The sequence below is a fragment of the Salvelinus sp. IW2-2015 genome, linkage group LG14, assembly GCF_002910315.2.
Source record: "Salvelinus sp. IW2-2015 linkage group LG14, ASM291031v2, whole genome shotgun sequence".
In the NCBI taxonomy this organism is placed as follows: domain Eukaryota; kingdom Metazoa; phylum Chordata; class Actinopteri; order Salmoniformes; family Salmonidae; genus Salvelinus; species Salvelinus sp. IW2-2015.
Genome location: NC_036854.1, coordinates 42940838 through 42966546, shown reverse-complemented (window position 1 = coordinate 42966546; position 25709 = coordinate 42940838). Strand labels below are relative to the sequence as shown.

At 43.0% G+C, this 25709-nt stretch overlaps 1 protein-coding gene across 1 annotated transcript in view; it reads right to left on the bottom strand.

Annotated features, from left to right (window-relative positions):
• The window catches only part of waca (WW domain containing adaptor with coiled-coil a), a 43129-nt gene that overhangs the window by 9620 nt on the left and 7800 nt on the right, over positions 1-25709 (bottom strand). Inside the window, exons 4-9 of the mRNA XM_024000310.2 lie at positions 23295-23389; positions 12948-13063; positions 12234-12355; positions 7937-8182; positions 972-1094; positions 408-556 (exon numbers count right to left, since the gene is read on the bottom strand). Coding sequence (XP_023856078.1) covers positions 408-556; positions 972-1094; positions 7937-8182; positions 12234-12355; positions 12948-13063; positions 23295-23389 — 851 coding nt within the window. The remainder of the gene's footprint in view (positions 1-407; positions 557-971; positions 1095-7936; positions 8183-12233; positions 12356-12947; positions 13064-23294; positions 23390-25709) is intronic.

Below are 25709 nucleotides of genomic sequence, written 5' to 3'. Positions count from 1 at the left end.
AACAGCCAGACAGCCGAGCCAAGATAAGAATAGCTCTAGTGAGATAAACATTCATTATTAAAGACTAAGATGCAGACACACTCCGCCAGACAGACACACGGAAAACAAGAGCTGCTTGCTCAAGTGCTGTCACAACACACGTTCCTCGACAATGACACGCTTATTACACTGACAAAAACACAAATCTGAAAGAGAAACACACCCCTACAACAGTAATAAATGCTGAACAACCTGGGTAGGTCTTAGAACAGRTGGTCATGATACTGTGAAACACCAAGAGTAAATACTCCTCGTCCCAGACCAGCTGGGTTATGAAGTCAACAAAATCACTACCATCCCCTCCACTCAGGGGGACAGTGGGGTAAAGAGGCCCTACCTTAGGCTGGGGGGGGTAGAGTAGACAGTACCTTGGTTTGTGAGGCGACAGGCGGCGTGCTGAGCAGGGCTTTGTGGTGACCAGCGTTGGTCTGAGGCGTGCTGATCCTGGGAGACACGTAGGAGCGGGGAGAGGAGGCGTCTGATGTCAAGGACATGGGGGACTGGTTCGACTGCTGGGCTGTTGGTGTTAACAGAGAGGTTGGAGAATGATTTAGTAAAAACCATTTCCATGACAAAGCTGCATTTTGTAAGCAGGTGGCAAAAGCAACTCAAAGTAATGTTAGGGACTAACTACGACAGAATTGTAGATGAAAACAGTGTCTTCTTTGCAGAGTGTAACAGTGCAAAAAGAAGACTGACGCAAAATCATACAAAAATCAACCACTGACACGAGATGCTAAAAACACGCATCGATGCGGTTTGAGGGAGAGGGCATGGATATGGTTACACATTTGACCACCATTCCAATTCTGGTTTAGACAGATTTTTAATACTAAAATCAACAGTGGCAAGTTGGAGGAAGGTTGGCAATTTTGGATGTAAAAAAACAACCGCGGCAGCAAAACAGAACAGTGTGGCTGAAGAAGTCCTACCTTGGTTGGAGAGCTGGGCTGCTTGGGAGAGAAGAGTGGTGATGTTGAAGGCCGACGGGCCGGCCGTGAGGATCTTATGAAGCAACGACTGTAACGACGCTTGAGTGACAGCAGCTTTGAGGACTAGGGAGAGAGAAAATAGTGAGGATAGATAAAGACTATCTAAAAGCATAACAGATGATCCCTAATTAGGGGTGTAACGGTACATGTATTCGTACCGAACAGTTCGGTGCAGGGAACTTGGTTCGGTCCGCACTGTGAACCAGAATGAATACATAAAAAAATGAAATAAACACACGAGGCCTATAGGCTATGCCTTAGCTGCTTTGTATGCCTCAAGTAAATCTGAGCTGAAAAAACATTTCAGGCTATTCCGTTAAATCTAGAGCCGATGCGCACGTTATGATCAAAATTAMAWTCTTAACTGACGCATTTCAAACCGTCCTTTTGTGAGGCGCAACCGGGAAAAAGTTCTGTTCGACGGCAAGTTCAATAAACCAGGAGGATTCCCCATCATTGTTTAAAATCTCCAGTTTGGGAAAATGTTAGCTTCCCAGTAGCTTCCAACAGCGATGGACATAGAGTTGTGGATAAAACGTTAACAGTATGTCGCCACACTCYACGAGAATGAATAGCCTATGCAGCTGCCAACACCTCAAATATGTTGACKCATTTACACAGTCCCCCCGCCATATACCAGAGCAAGACAGAAACACAAAGAAGAAATGAAATGTTCTCCCCATTCAAGCAGCCCTTGGCAGTGGAATCTGACCGGGCCAAAGAAATAACAGGAGCGATATGTAGGCTGTGTTTATATATATATATTTTTTTTTACAGTCTTTGGTTTATAGCCGTGGATATGCGCATACTCTGTGGTTGAGAAGAGGGGGTTTCAGTAGGGGTTTCAGCACCTCGTGAACYTGCCCGAGCTACATTACGAACTTCAATCTTACACCCAATTCAGCAAACAGGTYGTACACGCTCTATATAAGCAAACCACAGCCGAAGTTTTCAATTCATTTTCCATAGCACCTTGTGTTGCGCTTAAGTGACAGCCGATCACATGACCCGGAGTGGGAGATGTACCGTGCTAGACGCGCATCTGGCACTGAAATAGGCAGCGTCATGGTGCGTTCGTAACTAAGTGGGAAGTGGATGTTTACCAAATACGACTGGGAAAAATCCACTTGAACGGCCACGAAACGGATAAATTACTAGTGGTAAACTATCATCCTGAGCACCTACCTCTCCCACATGGTGACCTACTAAGGAAATTGCCTCTATAAAACAGCCTTTTTCGCCAGTTAAATGCAACAAAACATGTATAAAAAAGCAATCTATTAATGTGGCTTTTGAACTATAAATTTGTTTACAAGCATGATAGCTGTACTTGTAGCATGGTTGACACAGCTCCTTGACAATTATCCAAATCTGCCTTTCTCAATAAGTTTAAGTCACATGAATGAATCAAACTGGTAAATTCCCACCTCCCACATGGTTGCAAACGCAGCACCAGAGTGAAAACTGCAGAGGCCCAACATAACAATCCGGTCACAACAGACAATGCAAGGAACATTGTAAATGCTGAACATCGTGAACAGCAAATAACTTTCCTGCTGTACCGAAAACGAACTCTGACAAAAACYCAATATGTACCAAACCGTGGTTTTGATGAGCCGTCACACCCCCTAATCCCTAATATAATCCCTGTTTTAGATCAATACTGATCAGACCCACTTTAAAGCCACACTCCGTAAAATTTGCAGCGGACACCACCAAAAAGTGAGCTGGGCCACCAACAAAATGTAAACAACGGCGCAAATGCATTTGGTGACAGRGGCTCCTCTCTAGCTCAGYGCTTTTCAATTCRGGTCCTGGAGGGCAGAAACACTTCRGGTTTTTGTTTCCACCTGGTAATTAACCGCACTCACCTGGTGTCCCAGGTATGAATTGGTCTCTTATTAGGAGAGGATGAGGAAAACAAGAAGCGGCTCGGCCCTCCAGGACCTGCAATGAACAGCCGTTCTCTAGCTGCTCCATGTGTCTCTATTGAAGTAGGTGCAAACTGCATCAGAACGGTGAAACAGTAACAGAGTAGAGGTTGACACGGGAGWGAAAATTCATTCCTGTCCCGCCTTGTCATCTCCCCCCCCCCCTGTCCTGATCTCACGACAGTTCTATAACCCCGGAACTTTCCTGTCCCTTCCCGATAAAAATCAGTCCCACTCATTTTTGCGAGCAGAAATATGTAGGCTATTGTGTTTGTTTAGGAAGTATGTGAAATAATTTCAGTAATGCAACGTGTGACTGATGTGGTTGTCTTACCTACTTTAGTTGAATGTACTGACTGTTGGCCTTAAGTCGCTCTGGATAACAGCGTATTCTAAAATGACCTAAATGTAGACAGATTAAGGCTGGAGGACGAGAGCCGTGACCACAGCACCCAGAAATCTGTAGCCTACAGCTGAGAACATATGAACATTTACAACATATATTTTTTTAAACTGATCGGCAGTAGGCTACTGGGTAAGTCAATCTATATTTATTTCACTCTTCACCTCAGATGGCACGGGTTTAGTTAAACACACAAACAATTGGGCTTGATGGTAAAGCTGTAAGGAGTAGAGCAGCTATGCTGCTTCAGGCCACTTGTCCCACTCTCCGGTTGGTAGGCTTTTTGACTAAAGTTCAGCATTTTTTTTTTTAAGCCCTGTACTCAGTTCCTTCCTTGTCAAAGACAACTCCATAAAAAAATGTAGCTAAAACATTGCTTTCCTTGTCCTAATGTTAGTGATGGGTCCTTGGCTGAAACGCATTGTAATTCCGCTATTGACGGCTTCATCATTTAGCTGATTGACGTAGGTTGGCATCTAAGGTAGCCTTTCACTCCCATTCATGCCAGAATCCTGGACCCTAAAGAGTCCTGTTCCCATGTCAACCTCTATCACAGAGCAGTGTTCAGTCTGGAGTCCAGGTCAACTGATAGATGGTTACTAATAGGAAGCCTACATCATGTTGGATTTAACTGATTCCTGGAAGACCCCTTAGCAGTCATTTCTCTGTAGGTTTAGGTGTGCAGATTGAGCTGAGTAAGGGAAAGCAGGGAATCTCGAAGAGAGCAGAGCARCAGCAGGAAAATAGACCGTCTGACCCACWTCTGGAGACTGGAGTCTCTCTGTGCGTCCCAATCGGCACCCTACATCTTTCGTAGGGCACTACTTTTGACCAGGGCCCAAGTTTCAGACAATTCCACATTTTGAAATCACCACCTTTCGACGACACCCAGCAGGTGATTCAATGGACACAGACGACATTTGTGTTGGTCCGTCTTGTCCTTTTGGCCTACTGAAGTACAGGCAGGAAGAAAAGGTCGTCCATTCTTGGTCGTGGCCAGTAGTAGGAACAAAGATGTTTAGAGATGAAAAAAAAAAGAGGTGGCTACACGAAGGTACTACAGCAGCATTACATTTGTTGGTTGAGTAGCGTTACCACATATTCCAATACAGTCCGATGTATATTTATTCAGATCTTGTTCGATTCAGAATTTGAGACAGATATGCAACAGACCTAGACGGCAGTAGGTAGATCTGTCAATTGAGATGACAACGCCACCTAGTAACCAGGCTACTTCCCAATAGCAAAACCCCAAAATGCAGAAACTGGATATACAAGCATTTACATAACCCTTCAGTCTACGCTACTAATATTGTATCCCAGGTCATGCTAATACATTTGAGTGAATATTCATTCAGTTCTCGCGTTAGATTTTAAAATGCTTAGTATGGGACCTTCCAGGCTAGGCTGAGGTAAAAAWAAAWAAAAAATCTGTCAAATGACATAACAGTGCCTGGTAACCTGGCTAACTCCCAATGTTAAAACCCAGAAATGTGGAAAGATGAGCCAGTATAGTATAGTCTGCTCCGCTAAGATACTGCATTCTGCTTTCGACTCAGGGATCATAAAGCAGTCAGAATGACACGCTCGCCCCAGACAGACATGTTATTTTCTGCATGGCCACTCATCGATGCATACTGAAGCAGGATTGGGCTATGGCTGTGTGACATTGGCCCCGATGAGCACATTTGGAGCACTTAAGTAGGCCTTCCCCTCACAAGCCAGGCAGAGCCAGGGCCATCCTCCAACCAAGAGACCTGGTAGTACCAATACTAGTGATAGGACATTTTTGCCCCCAATTTATTTGTTTTAAAGCTAGTTACATAGAGATATCATTTGACGATATATTATATAATTCTTGGCTGTACCTGCACCAAAACTATTTTTCCTTCATTGCTTGTTCTTCACCTTTTTAAATAGGGAGCCAAATAGTTTGCATTTCCATGACTGATCAAAACGTTTTCTCATGGCTCTCCTCTTGTCTCTGCAGTCGATATGGTGAGAAATATGTTGGGAATATCGAACAGCAATACAATCACAGCATTGAATAACAATACATATCTTATCGTGAGGTCCCTGGCCATTCCCAGCCCTAAGCAATACCAGAACAACAAAAGACAGAACAGGCAGAAGGAGAAAGAGAGCGGAGAGAAAGAGGACAAACAAAGATAGAAAAGAGGTGGAAGGACAAGGGTAGGAGAGAAGCAGTGTTTTTGTAGCACACATGTGATGGAGTTTGCAAATCAAATACCTACTGAACTGATGCAAATGATCAGGATATCATTCTGCCAGGTAAGCCATGGGTCGCGTCGGAGATTAAAAATCTGCATTTTCAAAACGCAGACCATCAAAAYAATCTGCGGTATAAACCATTTCACCAGCGTTTCATATTGAAAACCAACGGGGCTTTTTTTTTGCTTCAATAGAGTGATCAGGGGCATGCAACTAGCTTTCCTTCAGAAAAAATACACTAAGCAGAAAGTGGCTTCATTTTCATCAGATGACAGAAGTGCAACGCTATTTGGCTAGCAGCCAAAGTATATTAGCTTACAAATGGAAAAGCAAGGTCTTTCTTTCATAAACAATGCATCACCATCATACTCTATATAYAAAAGTAAGTGGACACCCTCTCAAATGAGTGGATTCGCCTATTTCAGCCGCACCCATTGCTGACAGGTGTATAAAATTGAGCACACAGCCATGCAATTTCCATAGACAAACATTTGCAGTAGAATGGCCTTTCTGCAGAGCTCAGTGGCTTTCAACATGCCACCGTCATAGGATGCCACCTTTCCAACAAGTCAGTTCATCAAATTTATGCCCTGCTAGAGCTGCCCGGTCAACTTTAAGTGCTGTTACTGTGAAGTGGAAACCTCTTGGAGCAACAACGTCTCAGCAGCGTAGTGGTAGGCCACACAACCTCACAGAAGGGGAGCGCTGATGCTCGTAATAATCAGCTGTCCTCGGTTGCAACACTCACTACTGACTTCCAAACTGCCTCTGGAAGCAACGTCAGCACAAGAAATGTTTGACAGGAGCTTCATGAAATGKGTTTCCAAGGCCGAGCAGCCTAAGATCATAATGTGCAATGCCAAGTGTTGGCTGGAGTGGTGTAAAGCTCGCAGCCATTGGACTCTGGAGCAGTGGAAACACGTTCTCTGGAGTGATGAATCACGCTTCACCATCTGGCAGTCCGACGGACAAATCTGGGTTTGGTGGATGCCAGGAGAACGCTACCTGCCTCAATGCATAGAGCCAAATGTTTGGTGGAGGAGGAATAATGATCTGGGGCTGTTTTTCATGGTTTGGGCCCCTTAGTTCCAGTGAAGGGAAATCTTACCGCTACAGCATACAATGACATTGTAGACGATTCTGTGCTTCCAACTGTGGCAACAGTTTGGGGAAGGCCCTTTCCTGTTTCAGCATGACAATGCTCCCGTGCACAAAGTGAGGTCCATACAGAAATGGTTTGTCGAGATCGGTGTGGAAGAACTTGACTGGCCTACACAGAGCCCTGACCTCAACCCCATCAAACACCTATGGGATGAATTGGAAAGCCAACTGCGAGTCAGTCCTAATCGCCAAACATCAGTGTCCGACCTCTCTAATGCTTGATGCTGAATGGAAGCAGCAATGTTCCAACATCTAGTGGAAAGCCTTTCCAGAAGAATGGAGGCTGTTAATGCCCATGATTTTGGAATGAGATGTTCGACGAGCAGGTGTCTAAATACTTTTGGTCATGTAGTGTATTTCTAATGTTTATCATAGAATGTAGCCAGCTACATTTCCTAAAGTTTTACTTGAAGTTAATCTTGTATTTTACTGGAGAAAATTAGGCTGCACTGAGAAAAGTAGCTGCACATCAGTCAGAGCACTGTCTTTTAATAGAATGCCCATTGGAGAAGTGCTACTGAAGTACAAAATCAGTCTGATGGTGAGAAATTGAGGGGGGGGGGCGCTGTAAGCATAGGCTACCTGGTAGTTAACATAACATTTTGGGGGAAGCCTTTCGATCTACCAGAAGACTTTTCATTAGAATCAACGCTAAAAGCGACACAAAATGGTAGATGCACACACACCGGACACACTGGAAATTCTCGTTGCTTCTTCAGACAGTTGCAGGAAATACGAATCACTGATGCATTCTATTCACGTCTTCTGATAAGCTTGGGCAAATTAATTAACTTAAGTTAAATAATGTAAATATATTGTTGAATTCCATTTTAAATGTCTGGATTCCGTGATTCCCTTCGCATGACATTTCTTATAAAGCCTTAGTAACCTGCTAGTGAGGTCTACAGATCTGCCTATTATCTGTGAGTTTCAGTCCTCAGACAAAGGGCAGCTAGAGAAACATGGGCACAAGGTTGAAAGACCACTGTCTCCACCATCATAAGCAAAAACAAAACCTTCCAGTATCACTTGCTGCTCCTAAATATTCAGCAATATTCTCTATTGTGTCTCTCACCTACTCCCTCTATAACCTAGCTTCCCTTMCTGTCCACGATAACATTCAACATAGTAGCCCTCACAGATAAGACTCRGTGCACGTGTGTCTCTCCCTCGCTCACCCTCGTTGATCTTGGCCATGTCGACGCTGGCGTTATTGAGCTGCAAGGCGGTCTGAAGTGCTGGGAGGAGCTGTCTGAGCAGGGAGGGGTCCTGGAGCAGGGGGGTATGGGCGTGGGACTGCAGGACCGGGGATACCGGCACAGTGGTGGGGGCTGAGGAGGAACCCGACGTGGGGTTCAGGACCGAGCCTGAGGAGGACGACTGTGAAGACACCGACGCAGGCTGCTTCTCCACCTGGGCTGACTCTGTGAGGGAGGAGAGGGGCAGCCTTGTTAGATCTCACATGTTAAAAGCACTCACATCTGATTTAGTGCTGAGCAGTTACTTTTCTTTTTTAAAACAACTAATTGACAGGTATCGGTTCAATTATTAGAATTTCATTAGTTCGTTTTTTTCTTCTGTGAGCTCAATGTGCACATCGCAGTTTCTCTAGAGATAAATCAGATACAGCCTGAACTGTTCAATGCAGTAGGGAGTTGTAGTTTCCAACAGGCCAATATTCTACATTGTTTAGCGCATTAACCGTGGTAATTAACTAGAACGACCATAATCCATTGCGCATCTACTTGTGYGGTCAGTGTTTATTTTACGCCTGCTATAGAAGGGAGAAGAATGCACAACGTGAGGTGATAGAGAGCAGCTGTTGCTTCGTGACGTCCCTCTACCTGAAACAATACATGATCTAAGTGATTGATAGTTGGTGTTCAGCAGTCATAAATGTCTGCCTTATTTACTTTGAAATTATTACAAAATAGGGATTTTGTCAGACAGCAGCTCAAAAGAGATGAGATTACTTGGAATTAAACAGTCATCAAATAAAACAAATATAATATAGACTGAAATAGTTGATTAAAGTGAATAAATGACTTAAGTGATGAGCGGTAATGGGCAGTTACTACCATCACAGGACTTTAATTGTTTATTCTGTGTTGTTACAGCATTCAACCAACATAATGCATTTAATGTCAAAACAATAGCATTAAATTGCTCAGCACTACCGATTCTTCAAGATTATTTTTGCAAGTGTGTAGGAAATGTTCAATGGAACTCAAGCCGATAGGAAAGCTTAGCCTATTAAACAATAGAGGCGGGACGATACCAGTATTGCGGTACTCGTTAGTATCATGGCAAGAAAACTATACACAAAGAAGCTTTGACTTCTTTAGGAAAACAGCTCTAATGTTGGAAACAAACAAGTTGTCATCAAGAGTCACATTAACGTATTTTCTTAGCTATAGCACACATTTTATATACAGCAGGCTCTTAAAGGACCAAAGAGTTGTCTGCTTCATGTTTTCATTGTTGTCACGGGGGGAAAAAACGATGCGATACTTATATCACATCCCTACTGGGCAGCAGATGTGTTTGTTAAAGACGGGATTCGCTCCAGTGGAAACTGCCTGTTAAAATTGGCGGAATCTCATTTTCTAATGATAAGTCAGCAAGTGGGTGTGTCGAYTCGGTGACAGACACACAGAAGTTCTCTCTTGGATAAATATGCCAAATGATTCAAACTATTCAAACCATCTCAAATCAACAGGCTRGTGAAGTCTGATTAGAACCTGGCTGTTGGTTTGAAAGTAGGCATGTGAACTGTAAGGCGCTAACTTAGAAAGCCAAATCTCTCCCTGAGAGCTCCCCCCCCCCAACCTGGCCCTCAACATTTTAGCTTCCAAAGAGTAGCTCCTCCGAAAGAAGAAACTTGATACCGTTCTTCCCTTTGTTGAAGCTGTACCACTTATGAACCAACCACAAACCAGTGACCTTGGCATAGTGAACACGCATGACAAACCTGAGTCCAAATAAATCTTGCAAATACCGTTTCAGCCCAGATGCCAGGTCTGGTAGGGTAGACAGAGCACTGTGCACCACCGCTGTGTTCTGGCTGTTTGACAGGAGGGGAGAGCTCTACTCTGGACGGTGCAGTAAGTCTCGCTCTCTTTCCCCCTCCGTTGCTCTCTCTCTCCCGGACGGTGACAGTGCAGTCAGTCTGTGTTTGCCAGAAGACATCAATCAGGTCTCTATGACGGCCCATGTTCCCCCCTCCACCCTCAGTCTCCACTGACTGGCTGTACAGCACGGCACGCTCACCAACATGAACCACTACCACCGCTCCTGCAGTATATCCCCTAAGAGGCTACTATTTCACTGAGATAATGAAAGGCCTGAGAATAAGACAGTTGTTTTTGAAGACAAGCAGCCCACAGATTTCATCAGACATTTTAGAACTCAACAAGGCCTCCTTCCAGAGGCAKACGTTCAAAACATGACCTTGACTCACAGATGCAGCATTAATTGAATCATACGTACAGACGGCACGGCCATAATACGTCTCATTCTTTTGGTAAATTTAGCATACGCTAGCCAGAAATTTAACAAGGATCATCCATGACTGATAAGAACATTCAGCAACCACCATTACACAAAAAAGTCAAATCGCATGTTTCTAGCAATTTGGCCAGGTCTTCCTTGTAAAAGGTATTTTGACCTCAATGGGAGACATGGTAAATACTTAAAAAAGCAACAAAAAACAGACTCACTAGCAGCAGTAAAGTCAGTATGTAGTTGTACGACTCACTAGCAGCAGTAAAGTCAGTATGTAGTTGTACGACTCACTAGCAGCAGTAAAGTCAGCAGTTAGTTGTATGACTTACTAGCAGCAGAAAGTCAGATGTAGTTGTATCGACTCACTAGCAGCAGTAAAGTCAGCATGTAGTGTAACGACTCACTAGCAGCAGTAAGTCAGTATGTAGTTGTACGACTCACTAGCAGCAGTAAAGTCAGTATGTAGTTGTACGACTCACTAGCAGCAGTAAAGTCAGTATTGTAGTTGTACGACTCACTAGCAGCAGTAAAAGTCGCATGTAGTTTGTAGACTACTAGCAGCAGTAAAGTCAGTATGTATTTGTACGACTCACTAGCAGCAGTAAAGTCAGAGTAGTTGTAGCGACTCACTAGCAGCAGTAAAGTCAGTATGTAGTGTACGACTCACTAGCAGCAGTAAAGTCAGATGTAGTTGTACGACTCACTAGCAGCAGTAAAGTCAGATGTAGTTGTACGACTCACTAGCAGCAGTAAAGTCAGTATGTAGTTGTAGTACGACTCACTAGCAGCAGTAAAGTCAGTATGTAGTTGTACGACTCACTAGCAGCAGTAAAGTCAGTATGTAGTTGTACGACTCACTAGCAGCATAAAGTCAGTATGTAGTTGTACGACTCACTAGCAGCAGTAAAGTCAGTAGTAGTTGTACGACTCACTAGCAGCAGTAAAGTCAGTATGTAGTTGTAACCTCACAGCAGCAGTAAAGTCAGTAGTAGTTGTACGACTCACTAGCAGCAGTAAAGTCAGCATGTATTGTACGACTCACTAGCAGCAGTAAAGTCAGATGTAGTTGTACGACTCACTAGCAGCAGTAAAGTCAGTATGTAGTTGTACGACTCACTAGCAGCAGTAAAGTCAGTATGTAGTTGTACGACTCACTAGCAGCAGTAAAGTCAGTATGTAGTTGTACGACTCACTAGCAGCAGTAAGTCAGATGTAGTTGTACGACTCACTAGCAGCAGTAAAGTCAGTATGTAGTTGTACGACTCACTAGCAGCAGTAAAGTCAGTATGTAGTTGTACGACTCATAGCAGCAGTAAAGTCAGTATGTAGTTGTACGACTCACTAGCAGCAGTAAAGTCAGATGTAGTTGTACGACTCACTAGCAGCAGTAAAGTCAGTATGTAGTTGTACGACTCACTAGCAGCAGTAAAGTCAGTATGTAGTTGTAACGACTCACTAGCTAGCAGTAAAGTCAGTAGTAGTTGTACGACTCACTAGCAGCAGTAAAGTCAGTTGTAGTTGTACGACTCACTAGCAGAGTAAAGTCAGTATGTAGTTGTACGACTCACTAGCAGCAGTAAAGTCAGCATGTAGTTGTAGACTTACTAGCAGCAGTAAAGTCAGTATGTAGTTGTACGACTCACTAGCAGCGTAAGTCCAGCAATGGTGTGAGACTCACTAGCAGGCATAAGTAGCATGTAGTGTACGACTCACTAGCAAGCAGTAAGTCAGCATGTAGTTGTAGACCACTAGCAGCAGTAAATCAGTAGTGTTGTACGACTCACTAGCAGCAGTAAAGTCAGCATGTAGTTGTAGCCACTAACTAGCACAGTAAAGTCAGTATGGTTGATGGTAGATCTAGCAGCAGTACAAGTCAGCAGTAGTTGTACGACTACTAGCAGCAGTAAAGTCAGTATGTAGTTGTACGACTCACTAGCAGCAGTAAAGTCAGTATGTAGTTGTATGACTTACTAGCAGCAGTAAAGCCAGTGACTGCTGTAGCCTGCTGCATGGCCTCCCGTCTGTAGTCCCTGTCTTTGGGGAAACTGTTGACTGGCGCCGACTTAGTGCAGGACTCCTTCTGCCTCTGCTCTCTGGAAACAAACAGTTAGAACTCAAGTCTGCGTCTTCCCTATATATTGCACTACTTTTGACCTGGGCCATAAGTTAATACACATAGTGCAAATCTTCCTCATTTTTGACATGTGATTAGGGCAGGGGATCCCAAACTCTTTCCACTCAGGGACCCCTTCCAGGGTTGGGGAACATCCTGCGAGTGTGCCACGTCTATTTCTATTGGCACAAGRACTGTTCATGACACAAACTGTTCACACCCCTCTTGTTGGCGGCAAGAAAACGTTGCAGTTTAAAAGCTCATTTTCTTGCAATTCTATACATTGTGTTTATTCATGTGATACTTAAGTGACTCAAACATTACAACAAAATCTATGGGCTAAAGAACCTAGCTAAAAAAACATTAACTGACATGAGCTAGTTGATCTGGACATTTCTGAAAAGTTAAAAATAGCTCTAAGGTACACCGCTGCCCCCCCCCAGTCATCACTGACTGAAAAGCATTTTAAAAATGAAAAGGGAACCAGGCCAGCCAGTGCAGTACAGCTCAGCTACGCTTGGATCCGTCATGTGAAAGGGGAATTAAGTGAATGCAGATGGCATAATGTCTACCTCTCCAGCCACTCTTTGGGTTTCTCCCACTGTGACACCTCTGTTCTGCAGTTGTAGTAGTACTTCTTCCCAGAGGAACTGATGTGCTCTGACCAGTCATCTTTATCTTCATAAGGCTGAGGAGGAGAGAAGACGACAGTTATGAGAGAAGGCGGAGGGAGGTAGATAGGAACATTTAGGTTAAGAAGGCTCTCCTCAGAGAGGAATACTACAGGAGGCCACCATTATAGACAACTACTACCACCAAGACATTGGTCTCACAACAGAGGACCTACCAGCTGTTATGAGCAACAGAGAGCTATGGCAAGCCATCATTCAGAACATTGCAAGTCAGCAAAGTAAGGAGGCGGGAGAAAGGTACATTTGGGTAAGAAGGGGAGAGAAAGTGACATTTTGCAAAGGAGAAAGGAGGGAACTGTAGGCAAATAGGGAGAAGGCAGACATTTTAGGTAAATAGGGAATAGAGAAGAGGATACATTTTATGTATGAAGGGAGGAGAATATGCAATGATACATTTTATGCCATCAAGATTTGATAGGTGAGAAAAAGGATACTGCAGCGAGAGAGAGAGACACAGAGAGAGACAGAGAGAGAGCGAGAGCGCACGATTAGGTCTGATGCAAGAGCTTGCAATGTGAAATGTCTAGTATGTGAGGCTCTATCTGGGCTTTAAGGTTGGACTCTGATACCAGTGCTGGTTGGGAGATGACATGTAGGGATGGATMCTGGCTTACTCAACAGCTAGGACGGCTTCTCAAGCTTTTAAAATGTTGACGTTTATGTKATTGTTGAGGTCTGTGCTTCTATGTACAACACCAAGAGAAAGTAACATTTTGTGATTCGGATTCTGAAAACCACCTGCCCGGGGACTAGATACAAATCTGTCCACAAAGCAGACACATTTCCAGACGTGTGATTAATGTTGTGCATAGTACCAGTATATAAATCGAATCAAATCTTGCAAAGRAGGGACGGGCTTGAGTAATAGAGTACTGGAACGCACATCAAAGCTCCATCTTTAACCAGAGATCACTTACTATTTTTATACTGTAACAAACTATTTGGTGGAATGTCCTTTGTGGCTGCCCGAATTGTCATGAACACGACGTTAACTAGCTTGGACTCTAGAGTTCCATTTGTAAATGTGCATTTGCGGGACACAACTAAAAAGAAAGCATCACAGAGTTCTCCCTAAATTCCCTTTCCCCTCCGTTTCTCATTCATTCAATTGCGTTCCGACCGCTCCACCCACACACGTTAGGCAGACTGAAATAAATGCCCATAAAAACATATCTAACTGATGGGGTACACACGCTACACTGAACAAAATGATAAAGGCAACATGTAAAGTGTTGGTCCCATGTTTCATGAGCTGAAATAAAAGATCCCCGTTTACATTCCTGTTAGTCAGCATTTGCCAAAATAAGCCATCCACCTGACAGGTGTGGCATATCAAGAAGCTGATTAAACAGCATGATCAGTACACAGTCGCACGTTGTGCTAGAGACAAAAGGCCACTTAAATGTGTAGTTTCGTCACCCAACACCACAGATGTCTCAGGTTTTGAGGGAGCGTGTAATTGCCTGCAGGAATGTCCACCAGAGCTGCCAAAGAATTTAATGTTAATTTCTCTACATTTTTTATTTTATTTCACCAGGTAGGCCAGTTGAGAACAAGTTCTCATTAACAACTGCAACCTGGCCAAGATAAAGCATAGCAGTGCGACAAAAACAACAGAGTTACACAAACAAACGTACAGTCAATTACACCAAAGAAAATAAAAATAGAAAGATCTATGTGCAGTGTGTGCAAATGTAGAAGAGTAGGGAGGTAGACAACAAATAGGCCATAGAGGCAAAAATAATTACAATTTAGCATTAATACTGGAGTGATATATGAGCAGATGATGATGTGCAAGTAGAGAAAAGCCACCTCCAACGTTGTTATAGAGAATTTGGCATTACATCCAACCGGCCTCAACTGCAGACCACGTGTACAGCGTAGTGTTGGCGAGCAGTTTGCGAACGTTGTGAACAGAGTGCCCATTGGAACACAATTGCAATGTATTGATGGCCATTTYAATGCACAGAGATGCCTGGACGAGATCCTGAGGCCCATTGTCATGCCATTCATCTGCCGRCATCACCTCATGTTTCAGCATAATGCACGGCCCCATGTCGCAAGGATCTGTACACAATTCCTGGAAGTTGAAAATGTCCCAGTTCTTCCATTGCCTGCATACTCACCAGACACGTCATCCATTGAGCATGTTTGSGATGCTCTGGATCAACGTGCATGACAGCGTGTTCCAGTTCCCACCAATATCCAGCAACMTCGCACAGCCATTGAAGAGGAGTGGGACAACATTCCACAATCAACTCTATGCGAAGGCAATGTGGCACACTACATGAGGRAAATGGTGGTCTCACCAGATACTGACTAGTTTTCAGACCAAGCCACTACTTTGTCTATTTTTTTTAAGGTATCTGTGACCAACAGATGCATATCTGTACTCCCAGTCATGTGAAATCCATAGATTAGGAACTAATGAATTTATTGAAATTGACTGATTTCCTTATATGAACAGTAACTCAGTACACATACATTCCTTACAAAATGACGACAGTTTAATCACAAATATAAAATGAACTGGTTGATTGAAGTAGGAGAATGTGCATTCCAACAACGAGCTGCAGTTTTGGAATAATTGCGTCCGTCTATTTTCTACTTCAGCTACTTTGTGAACNGGTTGATTGAAGTAGGAGAATGTGCATTCCAACAACGAGCTGCAGTTTTGGAATAATTGCGTCCGTCTATTTTCTACTTCAGCTACTTTGTGAACGGCTAGAGCCATTTAGAGTTGTTTAGCCGAGGCTATAACCCTCCTAAACATAGACCGGTTCTACACTGAAAATACGCAAAAACATTAGTTTGGTAAAGAGCATATTTTCATCAGAATCATTAAGCATATGCCTACAGCGCATTCGGAAAGTATTCAGAACCCCGTCCCTTTCTTCACATTGTTACATTACAACCGTGTTCAAAAATTTATTAAATACACTTTCCTCAGTCTACAACAATACCACATTATGACAAAGCGACAACAGGTTTTTAGAAAACAAATACAGAAATAACGTAATTACCTAAGTATTTAGACCCTTTGCTATGAGACTCAAAATTGAGCTCCGGTGCATCCTGTTTCCATTGACCATCCTTGAGATGTTTCTACAACTTGATTGGAGTCCACCTGTGGTAAATTAAATTGATATGACATGATTTGTAAAGGCACACACCTGTCTATATATAAGGTCCCACAGTTGACAATACAGGTCAGGTTAAAAACCAAGCCATGAGGTCGAAGGAATTGACCGTAGAGCTCAGAGACAGGATTGTGGCGAGGCACAGATCTGCGGAAGGGTACCAAAACATTTCTGCAGCATTGAAGGTCCCCAAGAACACAGTGGCCTCCATCATTCTTAAATGGAAGAGGTTTGGAACCACCAAGACTCTTCCTAGAACCGGACACCCGGCCTAACTGAGCAATCCGGGGAGAAAGGCCTTGGTCATGGAGGTGACCAAGAACCCAATTGTCACTCTGACAGAGCTCCAGAGTTCCACTGTGGAGATGGGAAAACCTCCCAGAAGGACAACCATCTCTGCAGCACTCCACCAATCAGGCCCTTTATGGTAGAGTAGCCAGATGGAAGCCACTCCACAGTAAAAGGCACATGACAGCCCACTTGGATTTTTGCCAAAAGGCATCTAAAGGACTCTCAGAACATGAGAAATTAGATTCTCTGCTCTGCTGAATACCAAAAGATTGACTCCTTGGCCTGAATGCCAAGAGTCACATCTGGAGGAAACTTGGCACCCATCTCAATGGTGAAGCATGGTGGGTGGCAGCATCATGCGTGGGTAAGTTTTTCAGTGGCAGGGACTGGGAGACTAGTCAGGATCGAGGGAAAGATGAACGCGTGCAAAGTACAGGAGAGATCCTTGATGAAAACCTGCTTCAGAGCACTCAGGACCTCAGACTGGGTGCAAGGTTCATTCTTCCAACAGGACAACGACCCTAACCACACAGCCAAGACAACCACACAGCAGGAGTGGCTTCGGGACAGTCTCTGAAAGTCCTCGAGTAGGCCTGCCAGAGCGACAACATCTCTGGAGAGAGCTGAAAATACTGTGAGCGACGCTCCCCCATCCAACCTGACAGAGCTTGAGAGGATCTGTTAGAGAAGGTGAGAAACTCCCGCTGCGAAAGTTGCTTAATAAGTACAGAGTAAAGAGTCTGAATCTTATGTAAATGAGATCTCAGAAATGCAGTGCAACTACGTAACATTTCATGCCTCCTTATGTTACAGGGTGATAACAGTTTCCAGGGGCACACAAATCACCCAAAATATATGTATTTAGTGCTGTTCCAGATCAAATACAATCTTGGTAGACCGAGTCGTCGTCTGTTCTTTCAACCCATCGAAATGTTAAACCAAGTATTTTCATTATATAGACACAACCTAAGTGTTTTAATCAAATCAACTATATGTAGGCTACTGAGCTTGTCTGATGCTTTAAGCACACTCTGATTAAATAATTCAGACACAAATGACTCAAGAGGGAGCCAGTGATCATGACAGCCTAAACAGAAGAGAGAAAAAAAACTCTTCCTAAACAACAACCTAAAACGCTGCTGGCCTTTGCAGATTCTGCCARTYTGTTCCCAAAGTTACCGTTAATAGGCTACACCAGGGGTCGGCAACCTTTTCCATTAGGAGTGCCTATTTTTCTTACCATTTCTTATATTTAACCAGGAAAGTTAGTTAAGAACAAATTCTGATTTACAATGACGGACTAACCTGGCCAAACCCTAATCCGGACAACACTGGGCCAATTGTGCGCRGCCCTATGGGACTCCCAATTACGGCCGGTTGTGATACAGCCTGGAATCGAAGCAGGGTCTGTAGTGACGCCTCTAGCACTGAGATGAAACCACTGCACCACTCGGGAGCCCAAACCTCTAACAATCTGCGTGACAGTCATGACTTTCATATGCACATTTCGTGGAACAGTTTCATTTCTTTTATAAAGTCGTATCTTAAAATCCTTGTCATGTGACTAATAAAAGTGATATCTTAATGAAAATTATACAAACCTAAAAGTAACTTCTTAACCTTGCCAACTATATAAAAAGAGCCCACGTAAAGCCAACAAATAAACACATTTCAGCCTGCAGATACAAAAGATCCTGATAAAAATAGATCACATTGGCTATGCATGGCCTATCTGCAAGGAACTTGAAACATTGTATCAACTAGGTCCAGCCCAAAGCATGCACTAACAAACTTGCAGCATTGTATAAAATATTCTGGACCCTCAGCACCAGTGAGCTCCAGACAGACACAGCTGTAGGCTATTTGGGCAAGGGGTAATCAGGTAGGCAGGCCTATTTTATGACGATTCCACCGCATCAGAGCATTACATTTRTTCCTGTTTCTTTCATGCCGATTGGTTATTGAAAGGGAGAGCTGGATAGATTCAAAGGCTACACAAAGGTACATAAAGGCTACACAAAGGCTACACAAAGGAACTAATGTAATTTTCAATGGATGTAAAAACAGACTGTTCACTTGCTGTTTGAGGTGAAGATTTTTTGTATTTGAGAAGCTCCACAGCTCATTAATAGTGGTGGTGAGTTAAGACAATCAGATATACAAATCAGACCGACCAATTGGGCACATTTATAAGCCTATATTTGCTCGCAGGCCAGGTAGCCTAGGCCTACTACGTATAATCAGGTGAGTGTCCTTACTCAATATTGACAGGAGCGCTCCAAACAAAATTAATAAATTGACAACTCGTAAATGGAATAACACAAAATGTGTTTCTCACAAGTGTAGCCTGGGATGTGCACTCTGCAAACAACATGTCCACTCCTACAATGAGAACTGTAAAATACCAATAATAATAATAATAATAAATTGAATGTATTAACAGAAATTATGGGAATTAACAGTAATTGTACTACTGGTGATAATGGTGTGCCATCCCCACAGCCTTCGCAATGGATTAGTCCACTGAAACAGGCGTCAATCAAGACACGTGCCATACAATTTATACTTTTTTGGGGCAGCTGCTCGACCCTAAACAAATATTGTCGACCAAAAGCCAATCGACTTAATGGGGTCAGCCCTAATGCACTTCCAAAATGGAATGCTTCTAACTGAAAGAGTCCCCCCTTACCTTGATACTGTCATTAACATGGTTCTTAAATTATGAATTATATTTGTTGGAATGTGAATTTGGTGTCAAGCTGTTTAATTACGCTGTGATATTTTCACAAACACACACACCATCTGATCCAGGAAGGAATTTTCGGAATGACAGTCAAGTGACAAACAGCTGTTGTGATGGAGCTTGTGATGAAAGGAAAGGTGTTTGCGAGGAATGTCCAGAATATTTTGGTGTGGGGAATCTCATTCGTTACGACGGTGAAGATTGGTTGTGTCTGGATACACGGATCTAAGATTCCTAACGAATTGATGTTGGACATCTGTTGTTGTCCTCTTGATTTACAGCAGGGTCGTTAGATTGAAGAGAAGCATCAAGGTAATGAATTAGTTCATGTTTTCATATGTTTTTGTGCACAGTCCACGGTGCAAAATTGTGTATATAGACTGTTTGCGCAACACCCAACGCTATTCTTATTAATTATTCTGGATATATTGACAAACTACATAACTTAGTGGGCTTCTCACAATAAGATCTGTTATTGAAATAACATGAAATATATTTGGTTTCCATGTTCCTGCATTGCTCAAAACCAATACAAGGGCTTGACGTCGCCTACTTGAACTAGGAGCTCAGACCTTCATGTATGTCTAGTTGGAATAGGCTGTATCTGGATACATCTAATATTTCCTCCATTTGGTGTATGGAAACGTTTTGTAATTATGTAGGCCAAATTATATAGTTACCTTGGGCCTTACTAATTCGCAATTTAGTTTTTATCCATTTTGTGAAGTTGGCCACCTTAGTTTGTTTCCCCGCCTTTCAGTTGAAGGGTCCTTGCGGCAACGTTGGTAAAACCATTTGGCGGCTATTATGAGGACGAACATTAATGTGGCTTCACATTGGCTTTCCATACAAATCCTTCATTACAAAAGGAAATGGTTTTTTGGTGTGCTTATCATTCAAACCAGCGATGGGAGTATTCAAAAATGGTTGATATAAATTCTAGCAGCTATTTTGGGATGTATTAAGCGTGTGCATTTTTTTTTTTTTCACTTTATTTACCAGGTAGGCCAGTTGAGAAAGCAAGTGTTTATTTTACACATGCGACTGGCAAGAAAGCAAAGCAGTGGGGACAAAAAAGAGTTACACATGGGAATAACCAAACGACAGCATAACACAATAGAAAATCTAATAACAGTGTGTGGCAAATGTAGCAGAGTAGGGAGGTAGGGCATAATAGGCCATAATGGCGAAAGTAATTATAATTTTAGAGCATAACACTGTGAGTGATAGATGTGCAATGATGATGTGCAAGTAGAGATACTGGGGTGCAAGAGCAAGAGGACAAGTAAACAATATGGGGATGAAGTAGTTGGGTGTGCATTTACAGATGGGCTGTATACAGGCACAGTGGTAAGGCTGCTTGACAGCTGACGCTTAAAGTTAGTGAGGGGGAGATAAGTCTCCAGCTTCAGTGTTTTTGCAATTAGTTCCAGATCATTGGCAGCAGAGACTGGAAGGAAAGGCAGCCAAAGGAAGTGTTGGCTTTGGGGATGACCAGGTGAAATATACCTGCTGGAGCAAGTGCTACGGGTGGGTTGTTTGCTATGGTGAGCAGTGAGCTGAGATAAGCGGAGCTTTACCCAGCAAAGACTTATAGTGACCTGGAGACAGTGGGTTGGCGACGATATATAGTGAGGGCAGCCAACGAGAGCATACAGGTCACGGTGGTGGGTAGTATATGGGGCTTTTGGTGACAAAACAGATGGCACTGTGATAGACTGCCGCATCCATTTTCTTGAGAGAGGGTTGAAGGCTATTTTGTAAATGACATCGCCAAAGTCAAAGATCGGTAGGATAGTCAGTTTTACGAGGGTATGTTTGGCAGCATGAGTGAAGGAAGCTTTGTTGCGAAATAGGAAGCCGATTCTATATTTAATTTTGGATTGGAGATGCTTCATGTGAGTCTGGAAGGAGAGTTCACAGTCTAACCAGAKACCTAGGTATTTGTAATTGTCCACATATTCTAAGTCCAAACCGTTCAGAGTAGTGATGCTAGTTGGGCGGCAGGGTGCGGGCAGCAATCGTTTGAAGAGCATGCACTTAGTTTTACTAGCATTTACTAGCATAAAAGCAGTTGGAGGCTACGGAAGGAATGTTGTATGGCATTGAAGCTTGTTTGGACGATTGTTAGCACAGTGTCCAAAGAAGGTCCTGATGTATACAGAACMGTGTCGTCTGCGTAGAGGTGGATCAGAGAATCACAAGCAGCAAGAGCGACATCATTGATATATACAGAGAAAAGAGCCGGTCCAAGAATTGAACCCTGTGGCACCCCCATAGAGACTGCCAGAGGTCAAGACAACAAGCCCTCCGATTTGACACACTGAACTCTGTCGGAGAAGTAGTTGGTGAACCAGGCGAGGCAGTCGTTTGAGAAGCCAAGGCTATTGAGTCTGCCGATAAGAATGCTGTGATTGACAGAGTCGAAAGCCTTGGCCACGTTGATGAAGACGGCTGAACAGTACTGTCTTTTATTGATGGCGGTTATGATATCGTTTAGGACCTTGAGCGTGGCTGAGGAGCACCCATGACCAGCTCYGAAACCAGATTYCATAGRYGAGAAGGTACGGTGGGATTKMAAATGGTCGGTGATCTGTTTAACTTGGCTTACGAAGATTTTAGAAAAGGCAAGGCAGGATGGATATAGGTCTGTAGCAGTTTGGGTCTAGAGTGTCTCCCCCTTTGAAGAGGGGGATGACCGCGACCGCTTTCCAATCTTTGGGGATCTCAGACGATACGAAAGAGATGTTGAACAGGCAAGTAATGGGGGTTGCAAAAATTTTGGCGGATCATTTTAGAAAGAGGGTCCAGATTGTCTTGCCCAGCTGATTTGTACGGGTCCAGATTTTGCAGCTCTTTCAGAACATCAGCTGTCTGGATTTGGGTGAAGGAGAAGCGGGGGGGGCAAATTGCTGCAGGGGGTGCTGAGATGTTGGCCGGGGTAGGAGTAGCCAGGTGGAAAGCATGGCCAGCCGTAGAAAAATGCTTATTGAAATTCTCGATTATCTTGGATTCATCGGTGGTGACAGTGTTTCCTAGCCTCAGTGCAGTGGGCAGCTGGGAGGAGGTGCTTTTATTCTCTATGGACATTAGTGTCTTTTTGGAATTAGTGCCACAGGATGCAAATTTCTTTTGAAAAAGCCTTAACTTTCCTAACTGACTGTATTTGGTTCCTAACTTCCCRGAAAAGTTGCATATCGCGGGGGCTATTCGATGCTAATGCAGTACGCCACAGGAAGTTTTTGTGCTGGTCAAGGGCAGTCAAGTCTGGGGTGAACCACAGGCTATATCAGTTCTTAGTTCTACATTTTCTGAATGGGGCATGCTTATTTAAGATGGTGAGGAAATTTCTTTTTAAAGAGCAACCAGGCATCCTCTACTGACGGGATGAGGTCAATATCCTTCCAGGATACCCGGGCCAGGTCGATTAGAAAGGCCCGCTCGCTGAAGTGTTTTAGGGAGCGTTTGACAGTTGCCAATATCTGTATGAACCCTGCTTAAAGGCTATATAGTCCTAGGTCTATGTTGTTGTATATGTGGAGTTGTTGTATATGTGGAGTTATGGGCCAATTGGTATATATTCCTTTTAGTTCACATGTGGAACTGAATAAAAATCATATTTATTTTAGTTTCAAACCATTTTTAAATGTGGATCCAATGTCACACATTGGACCCATTATRTATAGAAAGACCCACATACAGGACAAGGTCTTGGTCCAGTCTCTGGAGTGTAGCTGTTCCCACTCAGAGACAGACTGTCTGAACCTCTTCAATGTGCTAAATACGTCAATCACRAGGGGTTCATCACAATAGTCTCTRCTTACTCCTGAAGTGTGRACTTGTACACACCCCCACACATTTCAAATCATTGAAGTGGTATAGGCATGTGCTAGAGGGCGTTTACACCATATCTCTTAAAGCAATCATTTCAAATCCATGCAGTGAAGTAAACAATTGCACACTCCTGGGGAAAGGAGAGATAGGGACATGGCCCAGCCCACCATGACATAGCATCAACAACACAGAGAGGTGGTAAGCGGGTACTGTACTTACTGCGTCTGATGTCTTGCTGGGGTTCGAATGTGAATTGGAGCTGCTATGATGTGTGCTGTGGTTGTGTGAATTTTCCTGTGGAGAATAACTCGTCCCTAGAAAAGAACAAAAAGGTAGATGGTTTTTAATTCAACCAATAGGCAACATTGTTATTATACTATCATATTGCTAGATATGGAACAATAACGACAGTCCTTTGTCATTTGTCCAATTCTGTGTAATTGAAAATCCAATCAAGATAAATGGTAGCCTAACTAACCTAGTAGCCTAACTTATGGGACTTCCAATAACGGCCGGTTGTGATACAGCCTGGAACTGAACCAGGGTCTGCAGTGACACCTCTAGCGCTGAGATGCAGTGCCTTAGACCACTCCGTACCTCGGAGCCCTGATACGGGCATCCAACAATACCATCAGACAGACACAAAAATAAACCTGTGAGTCTAATCAAACCAAACCGACACTACAGTATTTTAGTTTTGCAACTTACAAGTTGACCACTTTCAGATACAGTAAGTGTATTTAAGGTGGTAAACAAATTTAGAGGAAAACTGGACTTGCCAGAAAGATACTTTTCAAACTAAAAAGTTGAAGCTTACAATAACAAATCTTTTACTACAAACCATTGCCTAATAAAAGTGGCATCACTGGCAGATTTTTTAAACTTAAACTAGGCAAGTCAGATAACTGGCAGATGAGTGAGTACTTTACCCATCTAATAAGACAAAAAAAAATAAAATAATAACACTTCCTTGTGATGCAGATACAATGGTGTTTTAACATTTACTGGGCCATAATGCGTGTGGATGCAGGCCAAGGGGGAGGAGGGATGATTGGTGTGTGTGCGCACGCATGTCAATGTATCAGTGAGAAAGCCTCCTGTCCCATAGGGCAGGTGTCGTCATAGTCATTCCACTGTATCCAGCCTTTAACATGAGCAAATTTTATTTTTTTTTATCAAATGTTGCAAGTTACTCTGATTATAATTTTTTTGCCTTCAAATAGTCCCGTTCTTCTCTTCTACCCTGCAACTCTTCACTGGGTCCTTTGTGTACAAGAGATGTGTTTTCTGTCAATATACCTAGTAAAATAACAGGTATTTAACAACCTAGGGAACACATAAAACACATGCTTCTAACGTCTTATTTTTCCTGTTTGGGATTTTGTTTTCGTTCTTTCACACTGAATATAACATTTACTCATTGAGATAATGAAATAGATGTTCTGAGTCCAATGTCAATGCTTAAATCACACCAGAAGACCATTTAGGCCTGAAAAGGAGATATATTTGATGTAATTCCCCTTTTATTGAGTATCTAGCAAGAGCAGAATGTGTCAGTTGAGCAATGTTTCTGCCGTAGCCCTACTGCTGTAGCACAAGTCAACGCAGTTTGAAAACAAAAGCCATCCAATGGATACAAATCAAATTAACACAGTTTTCAGGTATGACTACTTTGCAGTATACATTTAATTGAGAAGGTTATGGGGGAAAGTTTGTCTACCTACAAGATGCCAGTATCTATTAGCATCACTAAATGGCTTACAACGGACAGACGCACACCAAAAAGACAGACGGTCAATCTTGCTGGAAATGAATTGGCAGATAGAGTTACGTTTGGCTTTTTAAGCCAATAGTGGCTAACCATGGGTGGGATAAGTCAATGTGGCTTTGATTGGATAGCGGCCGGGAGCTTTAAGCTTATGACAGTTTGTGATGGCGAGCTTACTGGTAGCTCGCGATCTACCCGTTTAAGACCCCAGTCAAAAGTATGGACACCTACTCAATCATGAGTTTTTCTTTATTTTACTTTTTTCTACATTGTAGAATAATAGTGAAGYCATCAAAACAATGAAATAACACATATGGAATCATGTAGTAACCAAAAAAAGTGTTGAACAAATCAAAATATTTTTTATATTTGAGATTCTTCAAAGTAGCCACACTTTGCCTTGATGACAGCTTTGCACACTCTTGGCATTCTCTCAACCAGCTTCATGAGGTAGTCACCTGGAATGTATTTCAATTAACAGGTGTGCCTTGTTACAAGTTTATTTGTGGAATTTATTTCCTTCTTAACGCATTTGAGCCAATCAGTTGTGTTGTGACAAGGTAGGGATGGTATACAGAAGATAGCCCTATTTGGTAAAAAACTAAGTCCATATTATGGCAAGAACAGCTCAAATAAACAAAGATAAAGACAGTCCATCATTACTTTAAGACATAAAAGTCAGTCAATCAGGACAATTTCAAGAACTTTTAAAGTTCCTTCAAGTGCAGTCGCAAAAACCATCAAGCGCTATGATGGAACTGGATCTCATGAGGACCGCCACAGGAAAGGAAGARCCAGAATTACCTCTYCTGCAGAGGAGAAGTTCATTAGAGTTACCAGCCTCTGCTTCACAGAGTTCAAGTAGC